General features: G+C 52.7%; 6 protein-coding genes across 6 annotated transcripts; 4 read left to right on the plus strand and 2 right to left on the minus strand.

Annotated features, from left to right (window-relative positions):
- Nucleotides 1–941: 941 nt before the first annotated feature.
- Nucleotides 942–1,367, minus strand: AYL99_00368 (hypothetical protein; the record flags this gene model as incomplete). The annotated part of the gene is made up of 2 exons (XM_018831884.1): nt 942–1,007; nt 1,080–1,367. 2 exons carry the CDS (start codon nt 1,365–1,367, stop codon nt 942–944), a joined length of 354 nt encoding a protein of 117 aa, XP_018697763.1.
- Nucleotides 1,368–4,669: 3,302 nt separating this feature from the next.
- On the plus strand, nt 4,670–6,331 carry AYL99_00369 (hypothetical protein; the record flags this gene model as incomplete). Its single annotated transcript, XM_018831885.1, has 1 exon — nt 4,670–6,331. One exon carries the CDS (start codon nt 4,670–4,672, stop codon nt 6,329–6,331), a length of 1,662 nt encoding a protein of 553 aa, XP_018697764.1.
- A 2,636-nt stretch (nt 6,332–8,967) lies between these two features.
- AYL99_00370 (hypothetical protein) lies at nt 8,968–10,694 on the plus strand (the record flags this gene model as incomplete). The annotated part of the gene is made up of 3 exons (XM_018831886.1): nt 8,968–9,942; nt 10,045–10,455; nt 10,506–10,694. 3 exons carry the CDS (start codon nt 8,968–8,970, stop codon nt 10,692–10,694), a joined length of 1,575 nt encoding a protein of 524 aa, XP_018697765.1.
- A 1,957-nt stretch (nt 10,695–12,651) lies between these two features.
- Nucleotides 12,652–14,501, plus strand: AYL99_00371 (phosphatase PSR1; the record flags this gene model as incomplete). Its single annotated transcript, XM_018831887.1, has 3 exons — nt 12,652–12,685; nt 12,795–14,233; nt 14,289–14,501. The coding sequence occupies 3 exons, from the start codon at nt 12,652–12,654 to the stop codon at nt 14,499–14,501; spliced, it is 1,686 nt and encodes a 561-aa protein (XP_018697766.1).
- An 871-nt stretch (nt 14,502–15,372) lies between these two features.
- AYL99_00372 (hypothetical protein) lies at nt 15,373–16,182 on the minus strand (the record flags this gene model as incomplete). Its single annotated transcript, XM_018831888.1, has 1 exon — nt 15,373–16,182. The coding sequence occupies one exon, from the start codon at nt 16,180–16,182 to the stop codon at nt 15,373–15,375; it is 810 nt and encodes a 269-aa protein (XP_018697767.1).
- A 1,429-nt stretch (nt 16,183–17,611) lies between these two features.
- AYL99_00373 (hypothetical protein) lies at nt 17,612–19,866 on the plus strand (the record flags this gene model as incomplete). Its single annotated transcript, XM_018831889.1, has 3 exons — nt 17,612–17,699; nt 17,760–19,114; nt 19,171–19,866. The coding sequence occupies 3 exons, from the start codon at nt 17,612–17,614 to the stop codon at nt 19,864–19,866; spliced, it is 2,139 nt and encodes a 712-aa protein (XP_018697768.1).
- Between the last annotated feature and the right edge of the window lie 137 nt (nt 19,867–20,003).

A 20,003-nucleotide genomic window follows, 5' to 3' on the forward strand; every position in this document is an offset into this window, starting at 1 on the left:
TTCTTTCCTCCATCCTTCGGTGTTGGGATCCGCGGGAAGAATTGTCATGTACAGATTCGTTTTTATTTGAGAAAGTTTTTTAACTTTTTTTGGGAGCGATCAAAGATACGCCAGCGATACCAAAGCAAGCATGCATATGGGGTGGTTTGCAAGAGCACGAAGAAAGCATCAGGCCAGACCGATTGTCCCGACTGACTGCAAGACTGAGGCCGGGGAGAGGGTCTCATGCCCGTCGGTCCGTCCGTGTGTGTGTCTGTATGTTATGTATACTATCAGGTCTACAGCCGTTCGTCCTTCCCTCACACAAGAGGGAGTGACACAGAGAGCGAGCGAGATGAGTCGATCAAAGAGGATCCTCGAGCAGGGTAACGGATATACATATATATTCCGTATATGCCAGCCTGAAGAGAGAGATATATAGCTGCACAGCTAGCCTAACTGAACGGGATCCATGAAAGCTTTTGTTTACATGATACGGTCTACGAGTTGACCCGCTCGAACTGGGTCCGGCGCCTATGCATGATGTGGCAGCATGGAAAAGGTTGTTCACGTGCTAGATGCTAGCTCGGCGTGAATTATGATACTGTTTAAGAGCATGAAGAGCATAGCATAAGGTGGTCGTTGAAGCGGCTTAGAAGGATTTCTCCCCAACGCCTCGCAACTTTGGTTCAATTTGATGTTTTTGAGCAGCTATCACATATACCGGTCCAGGGTTTGCCGGTCTTGGATGTTGGAGCTGCTTTTTGGCCGCAGACTTTGCGGTTTCATGATCTCAACTCCATCATGTCTCATCATATCCTCCCCGTCGGTCTCGCCATGAGCCTGGGGTACAACATGCTCCCTTCATCACAACCTTCACAGCTTCTTCGGCTCTGTCATGTCGAGACACAAAGTGAAACCAAGCATAACACCTTCATGGCTGAACCGGTGCTGGAGTTGGTCTATGCGGTGGGATGTCCTTGTCTAGGACCCATGGTTTCGTTGCGGTCACCTCCTCGTTCCGGATTCTGGAAGAGGACACATAGTCAGCAACATTCATTCTCTACGCGTTAGCAAAGCAAGGGGGAACATGGACGTACCGCCACAGTTTGTACCTGGCCTTCCATGAGGATCTTCTTGATGACTTCGTCTTCGTTGCTGGTGCCAAACTCATTCTCCAGACTGGCCTTGCTCGCACCGTCCAGCTGACCCTGCGCACCGTGCTTGTGGGTGACCATGATCTTGAAGCTGTTCACCACCTGGGCCAAGGGGATTGACTGGTCGGCTTTCCACGCTTTGAGGTCTTGGGGAGATTCGATGAAGACGATGAAGTCATCGGTGCTGCCCTTGTAAAAGACTTTGGTGACTTCGGTGGCTCCGCGAGGCATGATGGCTGTCGGGTGTCGGTAGCTGCAGGTGCTCTACACTGAGGGTTATTGTTTAGATAGGGATTGCGTGATCACACGACTTTCGTCTTTGCTTGTTGGCTGGTGGGGTAGATTGTTGGCTGTTGACAGTCAGACAGATGTGTTAGATGTAAGAAGCTGTGTCTGGGGGGACCGACCTTGAAGATGATAGGAAGTTTTGGCTCTGATTGAGAAGATTGCAAGAGTGAGATTCGTCCTTGGAACAGAGTACAATATGACTGCGATGGAGGGATCGTGTGAGGCTGCGAGTGAAATAAGAGAAAGAGGCACCAGATGGCCGCTGGAGTCAATTCATGACGATGACGTCAACGTGCTTGGGCCGCACAATGGGCAATCGTCAGGGGCACTAATTCACCTGAGGTAGCGTGACCTGCGACTTGTTCCCACAGAACCTTCCATCACCTACGTAACTTGACCGACAATCCAAGCTATCAGATCAGATCCTGTAGCGGACCCTACCGCAGAGCCTCCACACCTGTCACACCTGCCAATACCTGCAGTTGGCCCAATGACGTCGAGAGCGCCCGACAACGCTTTCTGAGGGACACTGTGGCGCAGAAACAAAGAGATGCCACCGAAGTAGGACAGCTCCTCAAGAGAAAGAGACAACTTATGTAACAACCATGATACCGGAATGCCCTTTACGAGCTCCTTAGTGAGCGCCAGCCTGGGCGATCAATGGGATAGAAGATTCACAATCCATCCAACTTGCCGGGTCTTCGCACCATCCAACTTGTGATCACGGAGTGTGTGCACCATGGTCATGCACTCCTGTGCCTGTTTGGGCTGGTGCATAGCATCGATTTTTGTCCTTACTAGGAAGATAGAGTATGTGTTTGTATTTTCTTCTGAACCTCCGCCCAATTGAGACCACAGGGTAGCTTACTGGGTCTCTTCCGTGGTCATGGAGCTGAGCAGGCACTTCTTCCTTTTCTGTCAGTCTATCATATACTTCATACTGTCCTGGGCGAGACATTGTTTGTATGTCCCACAACTCGAATTGAATGACCTCACATTTCGGATCGAGTAAGCGCACAACGCCTAGTTCGTGTTGCAATAGCTGGGTCGGGGCATGAGGGAGCCCACGCTCATCTTAAATTATGACTGACAGAGAAGAAACCAATAGATACCGTGTGATCAGGTTCGAGCGACTGGCCCGTGAGCCTGCTGTAGCGAACGGCCCAACAGTAAAGCACACACATTCCAGTTGATAATTGTTCGCGATCAAAGCAATGCCATCTCTTCACCTCCCTCATAGTCCATCCAGCCGTGGCAACCTTGGGCTAGGAGCTGACGCTGCCAGGTTGACTGAGATAACGAAGATATATGCGTCCTATTAGGTGTCTGAACGTTTTACACTGACCACGCTACAAATTCCTCCACCGGAGGACTCCTTTGGTCAAAGACAGAATATCCGGCGACAGACGAGTCAAGCTTTCTGGGTGGTGCTTGGTAGACAAGCACATCCCATCTCAGAAATGGGCGTCTCATCCAGCTTCGAATAAAACTGTCCCGATGCGGTATGGCGGTACCGACAAGCTCTCAACAAGCTCTCGACCAGCTCTTTACCGGCACAACCAGCAGCCTAGGGTTTAGGCTTGGTGCAGGGAGCAGGAGAACTCGGATGAATCGCTGGGCGCTCTCTCAGCCGACGAGGTCGTTACTTATTAGTATGGAAAAGAACTAATAGGTCCAGCAATACGTATCCACACGGCTACCGAAGATCCCTGACGAAGCGGCGACACCTCTACACGCAGACCTTTCGCAGTGCAAGTACAAACTCGAACTGATTCGGCTCTGGAGCAGAGGAGTTGAGCAGGGAAGCAGAAGAGCAGAATATTCCGTTCGCAGCACAGGCTTTGTGGCTTGGTCCCAAACAGGTGGAAAGAGGGGGAAGGGGGAGATGGGAAACCAGGGGAGTGCGGTTGTCGACGTTTACCTAACGGCGTCGCCCCGCAAAATCCGCGAGCAGCACGTCAGGCACGGGCAACTAACTACCATTCATCGACTGCACGGTGCGAATGGCAGTTGCAGACGCGCCCTTAATGGTTGGATATCGCATTCTTGATCCCGATTTGTCCACATCCAACGAGCCTCTCTGCAGAGCAGCCTTTAAAGCCGTCGTGCACGCGGCCATTCCATTACTTTCGGCCGACCAACTTTCCCGGCCAAGAGATATGCTCGCACTTACCAAGGGATCTCCATTCCCCTGGGCGGAGCCAAGCTTAGGCACTACGTGGCATCCGACGTGGCAATAGCAGACGAAGGGGCTTCTTCTCAATAAACTTTGAGAGTCTCAGTGCACAAGTCTTCGGATGCGTGAAGGGCTGCTGGGAGGGGGAACTCACAACCTCAAACAAGATCAATGGCACGATCCTATCCGGTCTTTTAGCAAGAACACCCATGCAGCCCTCCTTGGATTGCATCCATCAAAGACCAACGACAATGACGATGACCCATTGCTGTTGCTAAACACCTGGACAGGCTGATCATCAAAGAATTCGCAAGCGGTCCTGCGGATAGGGGCACACGGTAGCAATGTGGGAATTTGGCCCATTTCAACGGTCAGCCTCCCGAACGTCCATCGCGATCAGACCCTAGGCGCCTTGCAATGGGAAGATAAGCCAGCTTGCATTGTATTGGCTGAGACAAGCATAAGTCACCACTCAGTCTGAACTTTCCCACACCCTTCTCTTCCTGGTTGGCAATTACCTCCAGTCCATGGGAGGCTAATGAAGACACAAATCTGAACTCCCTTTCACCCGCTTTCTCAGCCTTCCTAATGTTCCCCATCTATATACGAGGGACGAGGTGGGTCGGTCTTTCCTCTCAGGATGAAGGTTCGAAGATCTCTCCCAATCGAGGCATGCTCACCAATGCTTTGACTTTTGGTGAATGTCTAGTTGCGCCATCACGCGCCCCTTCTCATTTACACGATAACGTGTGGAGGCAACAAGCGAGCTGATGGGTGCGCGACGAAAAAGGAGTCCCCCATCCAGCTCACTCGGTCCATTGAACAGAGCGAGAATGAGTGGGCGGAAAGCTGGGGAGGTCGGGTGGCTTCCATTAGAGTGCAGATAGGGACACTTGAAACTGAACCCGTGGTGTTCGTGCCATTACCATGTGAATAGGAAGCAGGATGCCCAGACTGGCTCGCCATTTTCCTCCCCTGCCTCCTCACTGCATATCGCCGTATGGTTAACTGATATCAGTGCCTCCATCGTCGCTCTTTCACCTTTGCAGACCTTCATCTCTCTAATGATATGGCATTCCTGGGAGCCCTGTTACCGCGAAACCCGGCAAAGTTCCTCCTTGTCGCTTTCATCCTTGAGACTTTTTACATCCTATTCTTTCATCATAATGCAAGGGAGCAGGCTGAGATACAGCGCACGACGCTGACGAAACATTACTCTCTGGGAGAAACTTTCGCCCAAACCTCGAGCTCCGAGGACCATGGACTGATGAGCATCAAAGTCGCGGCCTTGTCTGACCTCGCGGAACACTACCTCGAGAATCCGTCGCTCGATACCCACGAAGTCAACGCCGTTGTGTCGCAGCTGTTCCCTTGGTGGAACCCGTCAACATTGAAATACTACCCGTGGAAGAAGCTACAATCATGGAAGTCGAGGATCATTTCCAGCATGGAGTCGACGGGACCAAGCACGGGCATCGTCATGAGTGTGATGGATTCATTTGCGAAGGAGGCCGCACACTTGATTGGATCTCTTCGGAACGTCCATGGCTGCCAGATCCCGATCGCCATTGCCTACGTAGGAGATGACGACCTGCAGCCCCAGACGCGAGAGTTCTTGAGGAGACGGGGCAAGGACATCACTTTCATCGACCTCACCACGGTCTTTGACCAGGAGCTCGTCCATCTGCAAGGATACGCCATCAAGCCGTTCGCGCTCCTCGCCAGTCCCTTTCCGCGAACGATTTTGATGGATGCCGATGCCATCTTCTTCTCCAACCCGGACAAGTTGTTCGACGAGTACCCGGGCTTGCGGGATACCGGGGCTCTGTTCTTCCACGATCGGAACATCATGTCAGGAACCTCGAGACAGGAGTGGCTCGGGCACCAGCTGGAAGCGGCCGCTCGGCCCACTTCGACTTACATGAATGAGAGCTCCCTCTTCTATCGCGGGTATTCCAGCGAAGAGGCCGACGCCGCCGTCGTCTGTGTCGACAAGTCACGAGTTGGACTGTACATGGCGGTGCTGTTTACGTGCTGGATGAACACGAAGGAAGTCCGGGACTCGTCGACGTTCAGGGTCTGGCACGGTGATAAAGAGTCATACTGGGTGGCCACCGAACTGATGGGTGTGCCCTACTCGTTCGAACCGTGGTACGCGGCCCGAATGTCTCAGTCGCAGGAGACGGGGATCCCATTACTACTCGACGATGACGAGGAGTGGGAGAAGCAGCACCCCCGACTCTCCGAAGCAGCGCAGGACATCGCCGATGTGTCCAACCACACCGAAACCCCTCCGCCAGAGCACAGCTCTTGCACACTACACATGGCTCACTCCGACGCCTGGGGCATTGAGCCGCTGTGGGCTAACGGGGCACTCTGGTACGACAAGGGAAACAAGGACCACGGTCTCAGCAACTGGACGCACTGGTACCTGGGTGAACGCGTGCACGACGTGCTCAAAGCATTCCTCTCTGGCGGGGCGGCGGGAGACGACGACGAGGATGACGACGCAGCCAAGAAACGACAAGAGGAAGTGGAACAACAGATCCTGGCCACGCAGCCTGAGTGGCTGTTCATGGACTGGCCGCGCGACTACGAGACGTGCTTCAAGCGGGACCAGCCCCGGTGGAGGCAGCTGTCGGATGATTTTCGAGATAGGCTGGAGCGGATGCTGGGCGAGGTGAGGCGGGTGGAGGTCGAGTACGAGATTGAGCTGCGAGGGGACGATTGAGCTCACAATTGGTTATGAGTGATATTCTTTTTGTACCATCACTTCTCGAGGGAGTTTCAGGCTTGGACAAGGGGTCCCCAGGCGGGCGGAAATATGTGAATTTCTTTTTTTTTTGTCAAGCCCTTGTATATATCATTGAGAAAACAGGACTGTAGAAAAGGGTAAATGTCCACTTTCTCTTTCTTTCCTTTCTTTTTTTTCTCCTTGAAGACGTGCAAATGGCGTTATATCTGACTACTTATCTCTTCACGCGACTGAGCAGAAACTGCCATCTATTCAGATGTCAACCTCCGACCCTGGATTTCACTTCATGAATGACGGCTGTTCCCCATTTTCTCCTTTCCTATGTATGAGTTAATGTCCAGTATGCTTCGATGGGTACCTCGCAAACCCGAGCACGTCGGAACCAGGACGCCCAACGATTAGCCGGGGAGAACGGCACGTGATATAGGCCAGGCCAAACAGGGGCAAAACCAAAAGCGGAAATCGTTCACACCCTGAACTTGGCTTTTGGCCCAATTGCTCGATTAGCCTAGCCGTGGAACCTTTCAAGGGGATTTTGAAGGTCCCTTGTCTTTCAGAACTGCACCCAACATTCAGTATGGAACACTCTGTCCTTCTCGCTCGCTCAGTCCACGCTCACGGCGCAGCTCTGAGCTCAGCACCAGCACCTCCACCAGCAACTCGACTCAGCCGAATCATCAAGTCCCAAACCAATAATCTCCTCCTCACAGGACCGAATGCTCGTGATGGGTGGCAGATCCAGTACGAGCGAGTGCGAATGAGTAATACCGCTGGCTATAACAACAATAACAATGACAATGATGATGATAATAATGGGCCTCCAGCTCCAGGCAGCGAGTGTCAGAGGGTGTGTACCCAGGTCGGTAATTATTTTTTCTTCGTGTTGGATCTCATCATAACTTTCTTTTTTGCATCTGCCGAAAAGCTCAGCTCAGCTCACATCCGACCGATCTTCGACCAGGCCCGAGGCCGGGCGGGAGGCGAGCAAGGCTGTGTGAGATGAGATTGCCGGTGCAGTATGTACCAGCTAACCCACCCACTAATAATACTACTCAATTGTCCACCTACCCATTGGTTGGTTGCTCGGTTAGTCTGTGCTGTGACTCTGTCTGACTTGTTCTTCTTCTCAAGCTGGGCTGTCTGGCTGGTTGGTGGGCTGGCTGGCTGGATGATCCCTTCTTTTCACACAACAGCAACTCCCGAAAGCACAACACACGTGCACAGAGACTGCAGCAGATTCCGCCCCTGGATGGGCCGCTCGGTGCTCATGTGCTCTTGCCCTCGGAATCTCGTACCCTGTCATTCCGAGATACTATTACCACCAATGTAGACTAACTCGAGTCCCGCGGCTCACGCACGCACGGCAGATGGTTGATTTCACTTTTCGGTACAACAACTCAGCTTTGGAGCTGCATTGTTGATGACAATGATGCGTCTTTGCAGTCATGGGTTATCCGTTCCGTGTCTGTCTAGACCTCATCACATCGATTTTTTTTTACCCTGAATACACAGAACGTGTAACATGCCCATAGTACCATCGCACATATATTCACGGTACCGATATGGCATAACTAAGTATATTTATATATATTATATATATGGTCTACACTTTTCATCCAGTGCCTTGCCATCGATAGAACTAAAAGCCTCCTCCTCCTCCGCGATCCATCGTGGTCGAAGGATTTCCTCTTAAGCCAGGACTAGTAGTTGAAAGTAGTATCTACCCGTAGCACGAGAGACATACGAGATATAGTACTACAGCACATAGTTCAAGGTTGGTACCTGCTGTATGGAACTGAACTCGGGCTCGCGTGTATGCATCACCGTAAGAAGTAAACACCACTCGCTCACTACGAGGTACTGCTAGACGAGACTTTCGGTTCCCGGCATCCCTCAATGACTATTATCCCCGTCCCCTCGCCTCCCACCCTCCGTCCCTCCTTCATCCCCCGCCCGCCGCTCGCGGGACGTGATTATTTGGGGGGGAGGGGGAATTAACGGGAACAGGTAATGATTTAACCCGAGTTAAAAACTCACTTACCTACCCAGTGTAATACCCTGAGCATCGGCATTTGATCGAACAGAACTAAACAACGGGGCTGCCTCTTCCCTGCTACTGTAACTCGTACTTTTATCACAAGCCGATCTGCCACACACACACACACACACACACGCACACACACACACTCTCCCTCACTCCTCGTCGACTTATAAGACCTCCCCTCCATCCCTATCCCATCCCTCCAAAGACTGACGAGTATAATACGGGTGTACAGACACACTCTCTTTCACTCAAATACACTCTGCTAGTCAGCTTCCTCAAAAGACTCATGTCTATTGATTTTGTATAGCTCAGCTCCGCAGCATTGCGTCGCCAACGACTCACACAGCGGAGTATTCCGCTTGAAAGCAGTCGAACTTGCATACGGTGGACGGCCTGAAACTGACTGGGTGACAAACGTCACAGTTGGCACGTGGATAATTGTCGATTCATCCTATATCACGAACAGATACAAGAGGCGGCAAACCACGCCGAAACGACGACGTACCGCTCGAGACCGACGAATTCCTCCATTAGTAACACCACTACCACCACCACCGGCGGCGGCATCATGTCCATCGTGGAGGCGAATGACAACGCTGGCACCACCAGCATCCTCCTCCGCTATGCCTTTTGGGCCATCCCCATCCTTCTGACGACCCAGATCGCCATTTTTCTCTACAAGACCTTGACGTCTCCACTTCGCAACGTCCCTGGTCCCTTCGCCGCCCGCTTCGGCCGCTTCTATTACTTGTGGCGAGTTTCCCAAGGACACTGGGAACGCCATGATATTGCCCTCCACAAGAAGTACGGCCCCGTTGTCCGCGTCGCCCAGGACATGTACAGCATTGACCATCCGGAAGTGGTCAAAAAGGTATACAGCATCAACTCTAAGTTCCCCAAAAGTGACTGGTATTATGCGTGGCAGCATCCCGATCCAAATCGCTGGACCTTGTTCCCGGACAGGGATATGAAGAGGCATGCAGAAACGCGTAAAAGGTTTCAGGCAATGTACTCAATGTCGAGTCTGGTCAACTACGAGTCGTATGTGGACTCGTGTGCCGAGATTTTCGGGCAAAGGTTGTCTGAGTTCGCCGCCAAAAGGGAGACTATCGATATGGCACACTGGTTCCAGTGCTATGCCTTTGACGTGATTGGCGACATCACCTACTCTCAAAGATTCGGCTTTTTGGATAAAGGAGAGGATGTTTCTGGTTTGTTGAAAGCTCTGCACAGTGTTCTGCAATACGGTGCCCTCGTCGGCGTGTACGCCAAGTGGCATCCCATTCTTTTCAACATTTCGAGTCGTCTTGGAATCGGTGGTGGAGAGGGTCGAGTGTGGCTGATGAAATATGTCACCGAGAGGATCAAACAGCGCGAGGAGGCCAAGAAAGCCGGAATCGACGTCGAAAAGATTGGGGATGAGAATGCACCGATGGACTTTTTGGAGAAATTACTAGTGGCAAATCAGCATGACCCGGACAAGGTGACCCCGTATCATGTATTCATGATGGGCTTGTCAAACATCATAGCGGGCTCCGACACGGTGAGATTGCCCAACGATCGCACGAATACACTCGAGGCGATCAGCCCCCTTCTGACACCATTGGAGATTGAGGTGCTAACATGATATTGTCGAGGACGCTAGACCGCGGTGAGCTTGTCAACGATCCTATATAACCTGCTCAGGTATCCCGACACGATGCGAAAGCTCCAAGAGGAGATTCAAGAGTTCGAGGAGCAAGGCAGGTGCGGTAATCCGGCTGTCTCGTTCAAGGAAAGCCAGGAGATGCCCTACCTGCAAGCGGTGATGAAGGAAGCACTGAGAATGCACGCAGCCACCGGTTTGCCACTCTGGAGAGTGGTACCTGAAGGGGGCGTAGAGATCTGTGGTCATTTCTTTCCGGAAGGCACCACTGTTGGGCTGAACAGCTGGTGCGCTCACTATAACGAGGACATTTGGGGCCCAGATGCAAAACAATTCCGACCAGAGAGATGGATTGAAGCCGAAAAAGAAGGTGGGGATAGGCTGAGGACGATGGATGCTTACTACCTGCCGGTGAGTGTTATCCCTCGACCAAGCGTATTCTTCTGCTAAGAGCGTGTTAGTTTGGTCTCGGGTCGAGAACGTGCATAGGCCGACACATTTCATTCTTGGAGATGTCCAAGTTGATCCCTCAACTTGTCAGGAGGTTCGACTTCCAGCTGGAGCATCCTGAGCGGGAATGGGACACGGTAAACTATTGGTTTGTGAAGCCAGTAGATTTCCGGGTCAAGGTCATGCTTCGAAAAGAGTAGGGGAGGAGATGGGTGAAAAATGGCGTGTGATCGTGCTGGTATATTCAAGGATCTTTATCCCTCCCTATGCCATAGTACAATGGCACAGTCAAGCCACATTAAACGCCGCTGATGTCTTCGACACCTTGGGTACGTACCTGCCACGCTCGTGGGCGAGCCTCAGATGATAGATTTTGACAGAAAGAAACATGGAAGCCCCCTGAGCTTCCATGCAGAATCTTCCGGCGCCTATGTGGTTGACAGGAGAAAGAACAGCATTGAGCTCTTGTCAGGTGCCTATCGGAAGTGATCCCGTCGTACGGCCAAGTGAGCGTAGGGCGAGTTCGCTTGTGCCCTTTAAAAGGCCCAAAGCGACGGCCCAATGTGGTAATTTCAACCTCCTCTTCGTTTCTCATTGGCAGTCAGGTTTCTCGAGAAAACTATTGTGAAACTCCTCATAATGAGAAAGGGAGCACCGTAGAAACGGGACTGGCGGTTACAAAAAGTAAACATCACAGGAGATCTCGTCCATCACAAACTAGCATGGTCGGATAGCGTGGGGAATGGCTCGAAGGTCTCTCGACAGCTGGCCAACCGCCGAAGAAATGTCTAGGAGCGGGAGGCTGGTGAGGCTAGCGGTTGGCAACCCACCCTCTTCAAGCTCAGACAGTGCTAGCGAGTCCGAGCCGTCCGCATGATCCAGCGGCTGCGATTCGTGGGGTTACCGAGGCGGACAATCCCCTGCTGTTGCCCAATTTCCGCCCCAGCACAGAGCTGTGGGTAGTGAGCAGTAGCCCCCGGCCATGGCGATTGATGCCCAGCACTAGTTTTCGGCTGTATCGTGGAGTAGACTGAGATACGAGCACCCATTGTAGCAAATCCAAAGACCGTGGGGAATGGCAATGATGGGGGAAGGGAATGTGATGGAGGTACTTCCAGTTCAGCCACGATCGCCATGGGGATTCTGAGGCGGCAAAACAAGGTGGTCAGGACAAACAGGGAGGTGACAGCTGGGCGTAAAGACGATGATGCTTGTAGCAGGGCAAATTGAGGACCGAAGAGGCAAAGGAGGCAAAGGAGGCAAAGGAGGCGCACAAGTCGAGCCCGAAAGAGGCAGGGAGCCAGACCCCTACCTAGCCTCAGAGTCGTAGACACCCTCAAAGATCGAAATGAATCACTTGCTCAGGTCTGGGAACGGAACTCGCAAATAAAAATGGCACCAGCATGCACAGCTTTGCAAGGAGCAGCAAGCGCAAAGCCGCCGGAGCTTCTTCAGAGGATGGATGGAATTGGAGGAGGGGAGGGATGGACGGGGTGGACACCAGAGAGAGCAGGTCCTCGCCTGCCTGCCCTTCGGGGGTGCCTGTGGGTGCTTGGAGTGATGGTCCGTCCAGCCAGTCCCCGTGGCCCAATGGCCCAGTCGCCCAGCGGCCCAGTACAGTAAGTTGGCAGTTGCTTGAATCCCGGCCTCACTAGGCCTTTCACCTTCCCAAGCACGACCAACTTCCCTGCGCCTGCCTGTACGTACCGTACCACTACCCATTACTCGAACTTCCTTTCGATCTTCAATCTACTAACTTTCCCATCCCAAAACCTGCGACCTCTTCCAAACATACCAGCTCTGTATCGCATGTGGTGTATCTTGCGACATCGACGCGCCTCTCCCTATCTCCATCGTTAGATGAACTCCAGTTCTCTGCAACCTGCTATCCATCGTTTGAACCAGCCACCCGGCTTTCAACTCTCCGTATCTACCTCGACCCCGTCATCATTTGCCCCCGTTCAGCCGCCTCAAGTCTTGTCGCTCGCACGCCTGTTCACCCGCCGCTCCTTTGCGCGCGACTGCTTCTCCATTCTATCTCGAGAAATCATCTGGAGCACTGCTCACGACCCTTTCGCATGATTTTGATCTTATCGGCTTCCCCCAGCTGCGCACACACCGAAGACCAGGCCTCTGCAGGCCAGTCCGTCGCCCCACATGAGTGGCAGCGCTGCCACTCGGCCCTCGTCAGGTATGGTCCGACCTTTCACCATCCAAATCTCAATCGGGTCGCTGGTCCTGCGACCTGTTGGCTGCGATGGCGCACTCTTGTTTCTAACATGTCTACCTCTTACATCTAGGCGCCGCCTTGCAAGGACAGGAAGTCACTCTCAATGACACCAGTTTCATTGCCACGTCTGATGCCCTCCTCCCCCCTCAAGCTGCTTCTGAAGCTCCTCAACCCAACGAGGCAATGACAGAAAAGCCAAAACAGCAGCCGTCGCTTGTCAAAATCCCTTCTCGTACCTCTTCCAACACGCGACCTCCTGAACCTACCACCACCCCTGCACCCGCCGCACCTGATGAGCCGCCTCCTTCGCCCAGGCGAGGCTCGAAACGAAGTCTCCTCAGCAGAAGTCGGAACAATAGCAGAGGTAGTCGAAGGTCACTGAGAGCAGCTCGGGCCGCGGAAAGCACCAAAGAGCCCGTGCCGCCCCTACCTCAAAGTACACCCCCTAAAACTGAGAAGAAAGCTCGCAGCGGATTGCTCGCCTTTTTGAATTGTTGCAGCCCAACCGAATATGCTGATGACACCAAATCAGACGATCCGGATGTTGCAGCGAAGAAGATCAAGATCCAACCCCAGCATCAAAAAACAGCTAGACCGCAAGAACAAAACGAGGTGGTGGAGAAAGAGAAGAATTTGGAAGGCACAACGCCGGTCGACGATGCCACTGCACAGGGAGAGGAAGGGAATGTAGAAGTAGCGGAGAAGAAAGAACCTGACGAGTCTCGACCGAGGATGTCGCGCGAGGAAATATATCATGAAAAAGTGACGGTTCCTGGCACGAGCGGGACAGTGCCATCCACAAACCTCCCGAACCAAAACACGGTATCTCATGGTGATGAAGACCAGATCAAATCAACAACTGTCACAATGCCGGAACCTTCAACGAAACCAGATGTCAATGTGATAGCGGCCACACCAACAGAGGCGGAGCATCCCTCGGAGCCTCAGCGATTTGAAGGCGACGATAAGACAGCTCCTGACGTGGAGATGGCCGACGCTCCCCCGGCTGTTCCAGTCGTTGATGAAGAACCCTTGGATGAGCCGAACCAGCCCCACGAATTGCAACCACAAGTACCTTTACCTCCGCCGCCGCCATTGTCCAAGCGACAGGAACAGTTTGCTCCCAAAGAAGCACCCCCAATTCCGGAAGCCTCGCTAGAGAAGCAATCATGGCTTCTGCCTCCTGTGCAGCCCCATCTGAAAGGACGAAAATGTTTGATTCTCGACTTAGATGAGACCTTAGTGCACAGCAGCTTCAAGATCCTAAACCAGGCCGACTTCACCATTCCTGTGGAGATCGAGGGCCAGTATCACAATGTCTACGTGATCAAACGACCAGGCGTGGATACATTTATGAAGAGGGTTGGTGAACTGTATGAAGTGGTTGTCTTCACTGCGTCTGTGTCGAAATATGGCGACCCACTACTGGATCAATTGGATATTCACCACGTTGTTCATCACAGGCTCTTCCGGGAGAGTTGTTACAACCACCAAGGAAACTATGTCAAGGTACGTTAGCTCACAAGACTCCTCGCAAACCCTTCAGCGCTAACACCACTCCAAGGACCTGTCACAAGTCGGCAGAGATTTAAAGGAAACCATCATCATCGACAACTCTCCCACCTCTTACATCTTCCATCCCCAACACGCTGTGCCAATAAGCTCTTGGTTCTCGGACGCGCACGACAACGAGCTATTGGATCTGATACCAGTCCTCGAAGACCTGGCTGGCCCGCAAGTACAGGACGTAAGCTTGGTCCTGGACGTGGCTCTGTGAGCTCCAAAAGTCTGTTATCAAGCGTTCAGTACGGCGGTCTTCGCTTCGTTTGTTCGTATTAGAACGGTATATGATTGACAAAAGTCTGTTTGGCATTTCTAGCGTGGCGTCCATTGACTTAATGCTCTTGATGCTGGGTAGAAATCACCCGAGTACGGATGGACATCTTGTGGATATGGGAGCCAGGCCTGGGGAAAACAGGGTTCCAAAAATATAACCCGTCAAAAAATATCAAGTCTTAATCGCTTTGGGAAGGTCTTTGCGTCTTCAGCAGCCCGCAATTCTGAGGTTTTTTGTGAGAGCCAGGGGGACAAGACACCGAGATACCAGTTTGGCAGGGCACATTTTTTTCCTTTGTTGTGTCTTTGAGATTGAATTGCATATCGGCAGGCAAGACATGTGCTTCTGGTCAGATGGAGATGTGTCGATTGTGTGTGGATTGTGGAGAGGGAGCGTCCCGGCGTGGTAGACGCTTTGTGGTGTTCTCTGGGGATATTTTGGTTGTGTACAGTCAAAGACGGCTTGTACCTGAAGAGATTTCGTGAAGACGTCGGTAAAGGGGGGCAGTCACTCCTGTTTCGAGGAGAAAGTCGTTGCAGAACCTGGAGTGTTTGATGTTCATGTCTAAAAAATGCTCTATCAGCAGGAGCGGAACGCACAGGAGTCGTGGGACAATATAAGTACAACAGTTGACCGAATCCTCCATTCAAAACATATTACTTATATTGAGAATCGAATATTTTCACCCGGTTGTCCGCTGGTCAGATGCTGCAGTACAAGACCAGCTTCCAATTGCATTGTGTTACATAGCTTTTCTTCCGGACTTGATCGGTACTCATCTCATCCCTCATACGACATTTACAACGTTATTCTACAATCGCTCGACGAACTGTCTCACCAACCGGCCCACCTCATCTGGTGCCTCAACGCAGTGCCAATGCCCAATTCCCTTCAACACCTGCAGCCTCTTCTTTTCCGGAGCCGTGCCCAGTTCATTGAAAATCATCTCACAGCCAGCCAACGGGGCGGACTTATCCTGATCCCCCGCGATGATCAACATTGGACATTTGACTTTGGCATACTCGGGCGGAGTGGCGAGTTCAATGGCGCGACAATTTGCGCAGTAACCCTCGGGAGATTGCGAGAGAAGCATTTCCCGGATGAGAGCCTTCTGTAAGGCGGTGGTTCCGGGCCCCGTGGCGCCATTGGGGATGGTGTTGGCCATGGATTCCATCCCTTGGGACTGCACTGTGGGGATCCGCTGTTTGAAGACGTTCGCCACGGCTTCGCTGGGGTGGACAGGCCCGATACATATCCCTGCCACGACGCGGTCGGGCGACGTGGATGCCAGGTACGTCGGCACCATGCCGCCCATGGAGTAGCCCAGCACGACAGCCTTCTCGACACCCAGATGACTGAGCAGACCTAGGACGTCACTTGCCATGGACGGGATCGAGGTCTCTGTGCCTGCCTGGAAATCCGAGCGTCCGGCGCCATAGTTATCGAAGATGATGCATCGGTAGGACGTAAGGAAGGGGAAGACGGGGAAATAGTAGTTCTGGGTTGAGCCCAGTCCGTGCACAAAGATGAGAGTGTGTGTTGACGGGGACTGGGATGACGACGATGCTGGAGCTATATCTGTGTAGTGGAGCGAGTGCCCGTTGATGGTTGCGAACGGCATGCTGGGGTGCTTCTAGTAAGTGTTTCTAGCAAATATCACTTCTGGGATATTAACTCTGATTGTAGGAACGTCTTGCGATTGAAATCGGTCTCTCTGTCTGTAATGAAGGATCACGACAACTTCTGCCCACGTTGATGGTCTGGAGGATGACTTACAACATTTGATGGAGAGGAATTGTTCTCACCTTCAACCACAGTGAGGCGGACGTTGTGATTGATGTCGTCAAGTTCGGAAGCAATGCCGGATATTTCGAGCATTCAGGGATCGGCCCGAACACGTTCCACGGAGTATTGTACTGTACCTGAGATAATACTGCGGAGGTAAATTGCTCCGTCCATAGATACAAGCCCTCTGAGATCTGGCTGTACTGGGCAGTGTGTCACATGTACTTTGCGGACCGCTCCCCTGAAGACTGGAAGTTATAGAGTGTACCTCGTACGTCTCCCTGCTCCCACACGGGTGAAGACCAGACATCCTTGATCGAGGCGTCGGTCAGTGTGCGACTGGTCCAACTGCGCTTGCAGGCATGTTTCAGACCAGATTGAGAGGCGAGTCTTGGCCTGCGCTCATGGCGAAAGTGGTGAATCTCGCATCGTTTCTGACAGGGTGTTTATGCTCCACGCCTCGTTGCAGTAGGTAATAACCCTCACTAAACGAGATGCAAAGAATAGAATCACAGAGGTGCCTGGCTGAGTCAGAGAGGGGAGAGGGCGGCTGAAGTGGTGGACACAACAAACAACAAAACGCAGTTGTCCATGGCCTCCATGATTGGGAATATGCCCGGAGGATCTTCGATGCTTCCATTGCGGGCTGCTCGTAGGGCGCCGCTGGCACATTTGCCCCCTAGAGCCTAGCCTCACCAGCCTGTGTGGCCCCCGGACGCTTGCCTGATGTCCGCCAGTGCAGTGCCCGCCCATTCCTGAGTGCCTGCACAAAGTGATTGAGGCGCCTGGGCCCACCCACCCGCCAATCCCACCCTGGCGATCCCCATCCGGACACGCGTTGACGTGATAATCCACTAACCACCATTTTGTCAAGGGCCGTGGTGGCCCGGACCCAACGATTCTCCTGCCCTGAGAGGGAGAGAGAAAGACAGAGAGCACAGGCGATCGAAGGAGCAGTACTCGGTACGGAGTACATGATAGACACTCCTGCTTTTTCCCTACCCTCCCGCATCCTGCATTGCATTGGACATTGTGCTGTTTCTCTTCGACTGCGCTTTGCGAATCCCCATCTCCTCTTCTCCCCGGAGCTTCGACGGAGCTGCAGGTGGTAAATGGGTTGCACGTAGTTATTCCCTCAGACCACCATCACCACCATCACCTTATCTCGTCCTGGTCATTCTCTTCTTTTGCTTCCTCTTCCTTCCCACCAGACGGCCATTTGTGCCGATTACACTCGCTAAATTTTTTGTCCTGCGATCATCACAATGTCCCCAGACGTTCGGCTCCACGTGTCCTGGCTGAGCCGCGTGGTTCTTCTGTTCTCCTGCCTCTCACACGCCTTCTATATCCCAGGTACCGATCCACCCGCATCTCGGCCTTGTCCATGAGTCGAGCAATACTGACAGTCCACAGGCGTGTCAATACGGAGCTACCGGGACGAGGAGAACATACCGCTGCTTGTGAACAAGGTCTACTCGGACAAGAGTCAGCTGCAGTTCGCATATTTCGACTTGCCGTTCGTCTGCCCTCCCACCGGCAACAAACATCATGGCTCCTCCTTCGCCAGCGGCCATAGCGTTCCTCTCAACCTGGGCGAGGTCCTTCGAGGTGACAGGATCAAGACTTCTGATCTGGAGATCAACATGGGCCAGGACATAGATTGTCAGTACCTGTGCGATCGGGTGGTGGGCCGGAAAGAGCTGGAGTGGGCTCAACAGCTGATTGAGGACGAATATGTCACCGAATGGATTCTCGACAATCTCCCTGGAGCCACCTCCTTTGTCACCGTTGATCGGAGCCGGAAGTACTACGCATCAGGGTTCAAAATGGGATACAAGGACTTCGATATGGGCACCGGTAAAGAGATGTACTACGTCTATAACCACCATACCATCGTGGTTCGATGGCGTCCGGCGCCTGGAAAGGCCGGGGATCATGGCGGCAAAGTTATTGTTGGATTTGAAGTGTATCCCAAGAGCATTCATGCGGGACATCGCAATGAAACAGGCTGTCCGCTCGACGTGTCGGGGGAACAGGAGCCGTTGGCCCTCTACATTCCTGGCAACAACACCAACTTGATGGAACAGTATGTGGATTCATCCTACATCCCAGAAATTCCGATTGACATGGAGGACGGCGCCACCATGACAATCCCATACACTTATTCGGTCTACTTTTTCGAGGAAAGCGGAGTCGAGTGGTCGAATCGTTGGGATCTGTATTTCAATGATCAGGCGGAGAGTTCCTTCACCCATTGGTTGGCCATTGTCAACTCCCTAATCATCTCAGGCATTCTCGGCGCAATCTGCATAGTGATCTGGGGACGGACCATGCAGGGGGACGTCAAAGGCCGGGGAGACGGAATACTAGAAGAAGCGCGGTTGAAGATCGGCAAGCGTGAGAGAAAGAAGTCAAGCAGCGGGCTGCTGGAGAAGATCTCGGACGGCGGTCCCGATGATGATCTATCCTCGGACGAGGAACCACTGGAAGAAATCACGGGCTGGAAACTCCTCCACGGCGACGTCTTCAGGCCCCCGCCATATGGTGGGCTCCTTGCCCCCTTGATCGGATCTGGAATCCAGCTCGTCTTTGTGATCGTAGGGCTGCTGGGTCTCAGCTGCGCGGGTATCCTGAATCCAAGCTGGCGCGGAGGGTTCTGGAGCGTCGGCGCCGGTCTCTTCGTGTTCGCAGGCGGGTTTTCAGGATATTTCTCTGCGCGAGTCTACAAGACATTCGGTGGCCAGAACTGGCGCAAGAACACGATGATGGTGAGTTGTCGTCTGCGTAAGACACGAGGTACTCCCGTGCTGACTGAACGGAACAGACCGCACTGCTCTTCCCTGGGCTCCTGTTCACCCTCGTCTTCGTCCTCAACCTCTTCTGCTGGGCTCAAGCATCCTCGACCGCACTACCTTTCTCGACTCTCTTGGGGTTGGCGTGCTTGTGGCTGCTCATTCAACTCCCTCTCGTCCACCTAGGGTCATATTGGGGCTTCTACCGATCATCTGGCTGGGAACACCCGACCAAGACCAATGCGATTCCTCGTCAGATCCCACCCCAGGCGTGGTATATGAAACAGCAAGTCACCCTGGCCCTCGGTGCCGGGCTGGTGGCTTTTGCTGTGCTTTTCATCGAACTGATATTTGTCTTCAAATCACTGTATCTGGACAAGTCATCCTATTACTACGTGTTCGGGTTTTTGAGCATCATCTCCGCTCTGCTGTCGATCACGATCGCCGAGACCGTCATCATCGCTACTTACCTCCAACTGTGTGCCGAGAATTACCATTGGTGGTGGCAGTCATTTTTCGTGGGTGGAGCTTCAGGCTTTTGGATCTTTGTATACTCGGTGTGGTACTACGCCACTCGATTACACATTGACGGATTTGTGAGCAGCCTGTTGTTTTTCAGCTACAGCGGCCTTGCTTGTGCTGTATATTCATTGGCGACGGGGACCATTGGCTTCCTGACGGCGTACATGTTTGTCCGACGGATATACGGGGGCGTCAAGGTGGACTGAAGACGTCCATCCAGCTCGATTCTTTGCCATTTTCTCTATTCCCACGAGGAGGAAACTTACGATAGACGGCAATAGGGAAGGTCTAGATTGTATAGCAATTATCCCGACCATATTCAAAACCAATACGAGACCATGAG

This window comes from Fonsecaea erecta, assembly GCF_001651985.1.
Source record: "Fonsecaea erecta strain CBS 125763 chromosome Unknown Scaff1, whole genome shotgun sequence".
In the NCBI taxonomy this organism is placed as follows: domain Eukaryota; kingdom Fungi; phylum Ascomycota; class Eurotiomycetes; order Chaetothyriales; family Herpotrichiellaceae; genus Fonsecaea; species Fonsecaea erecta.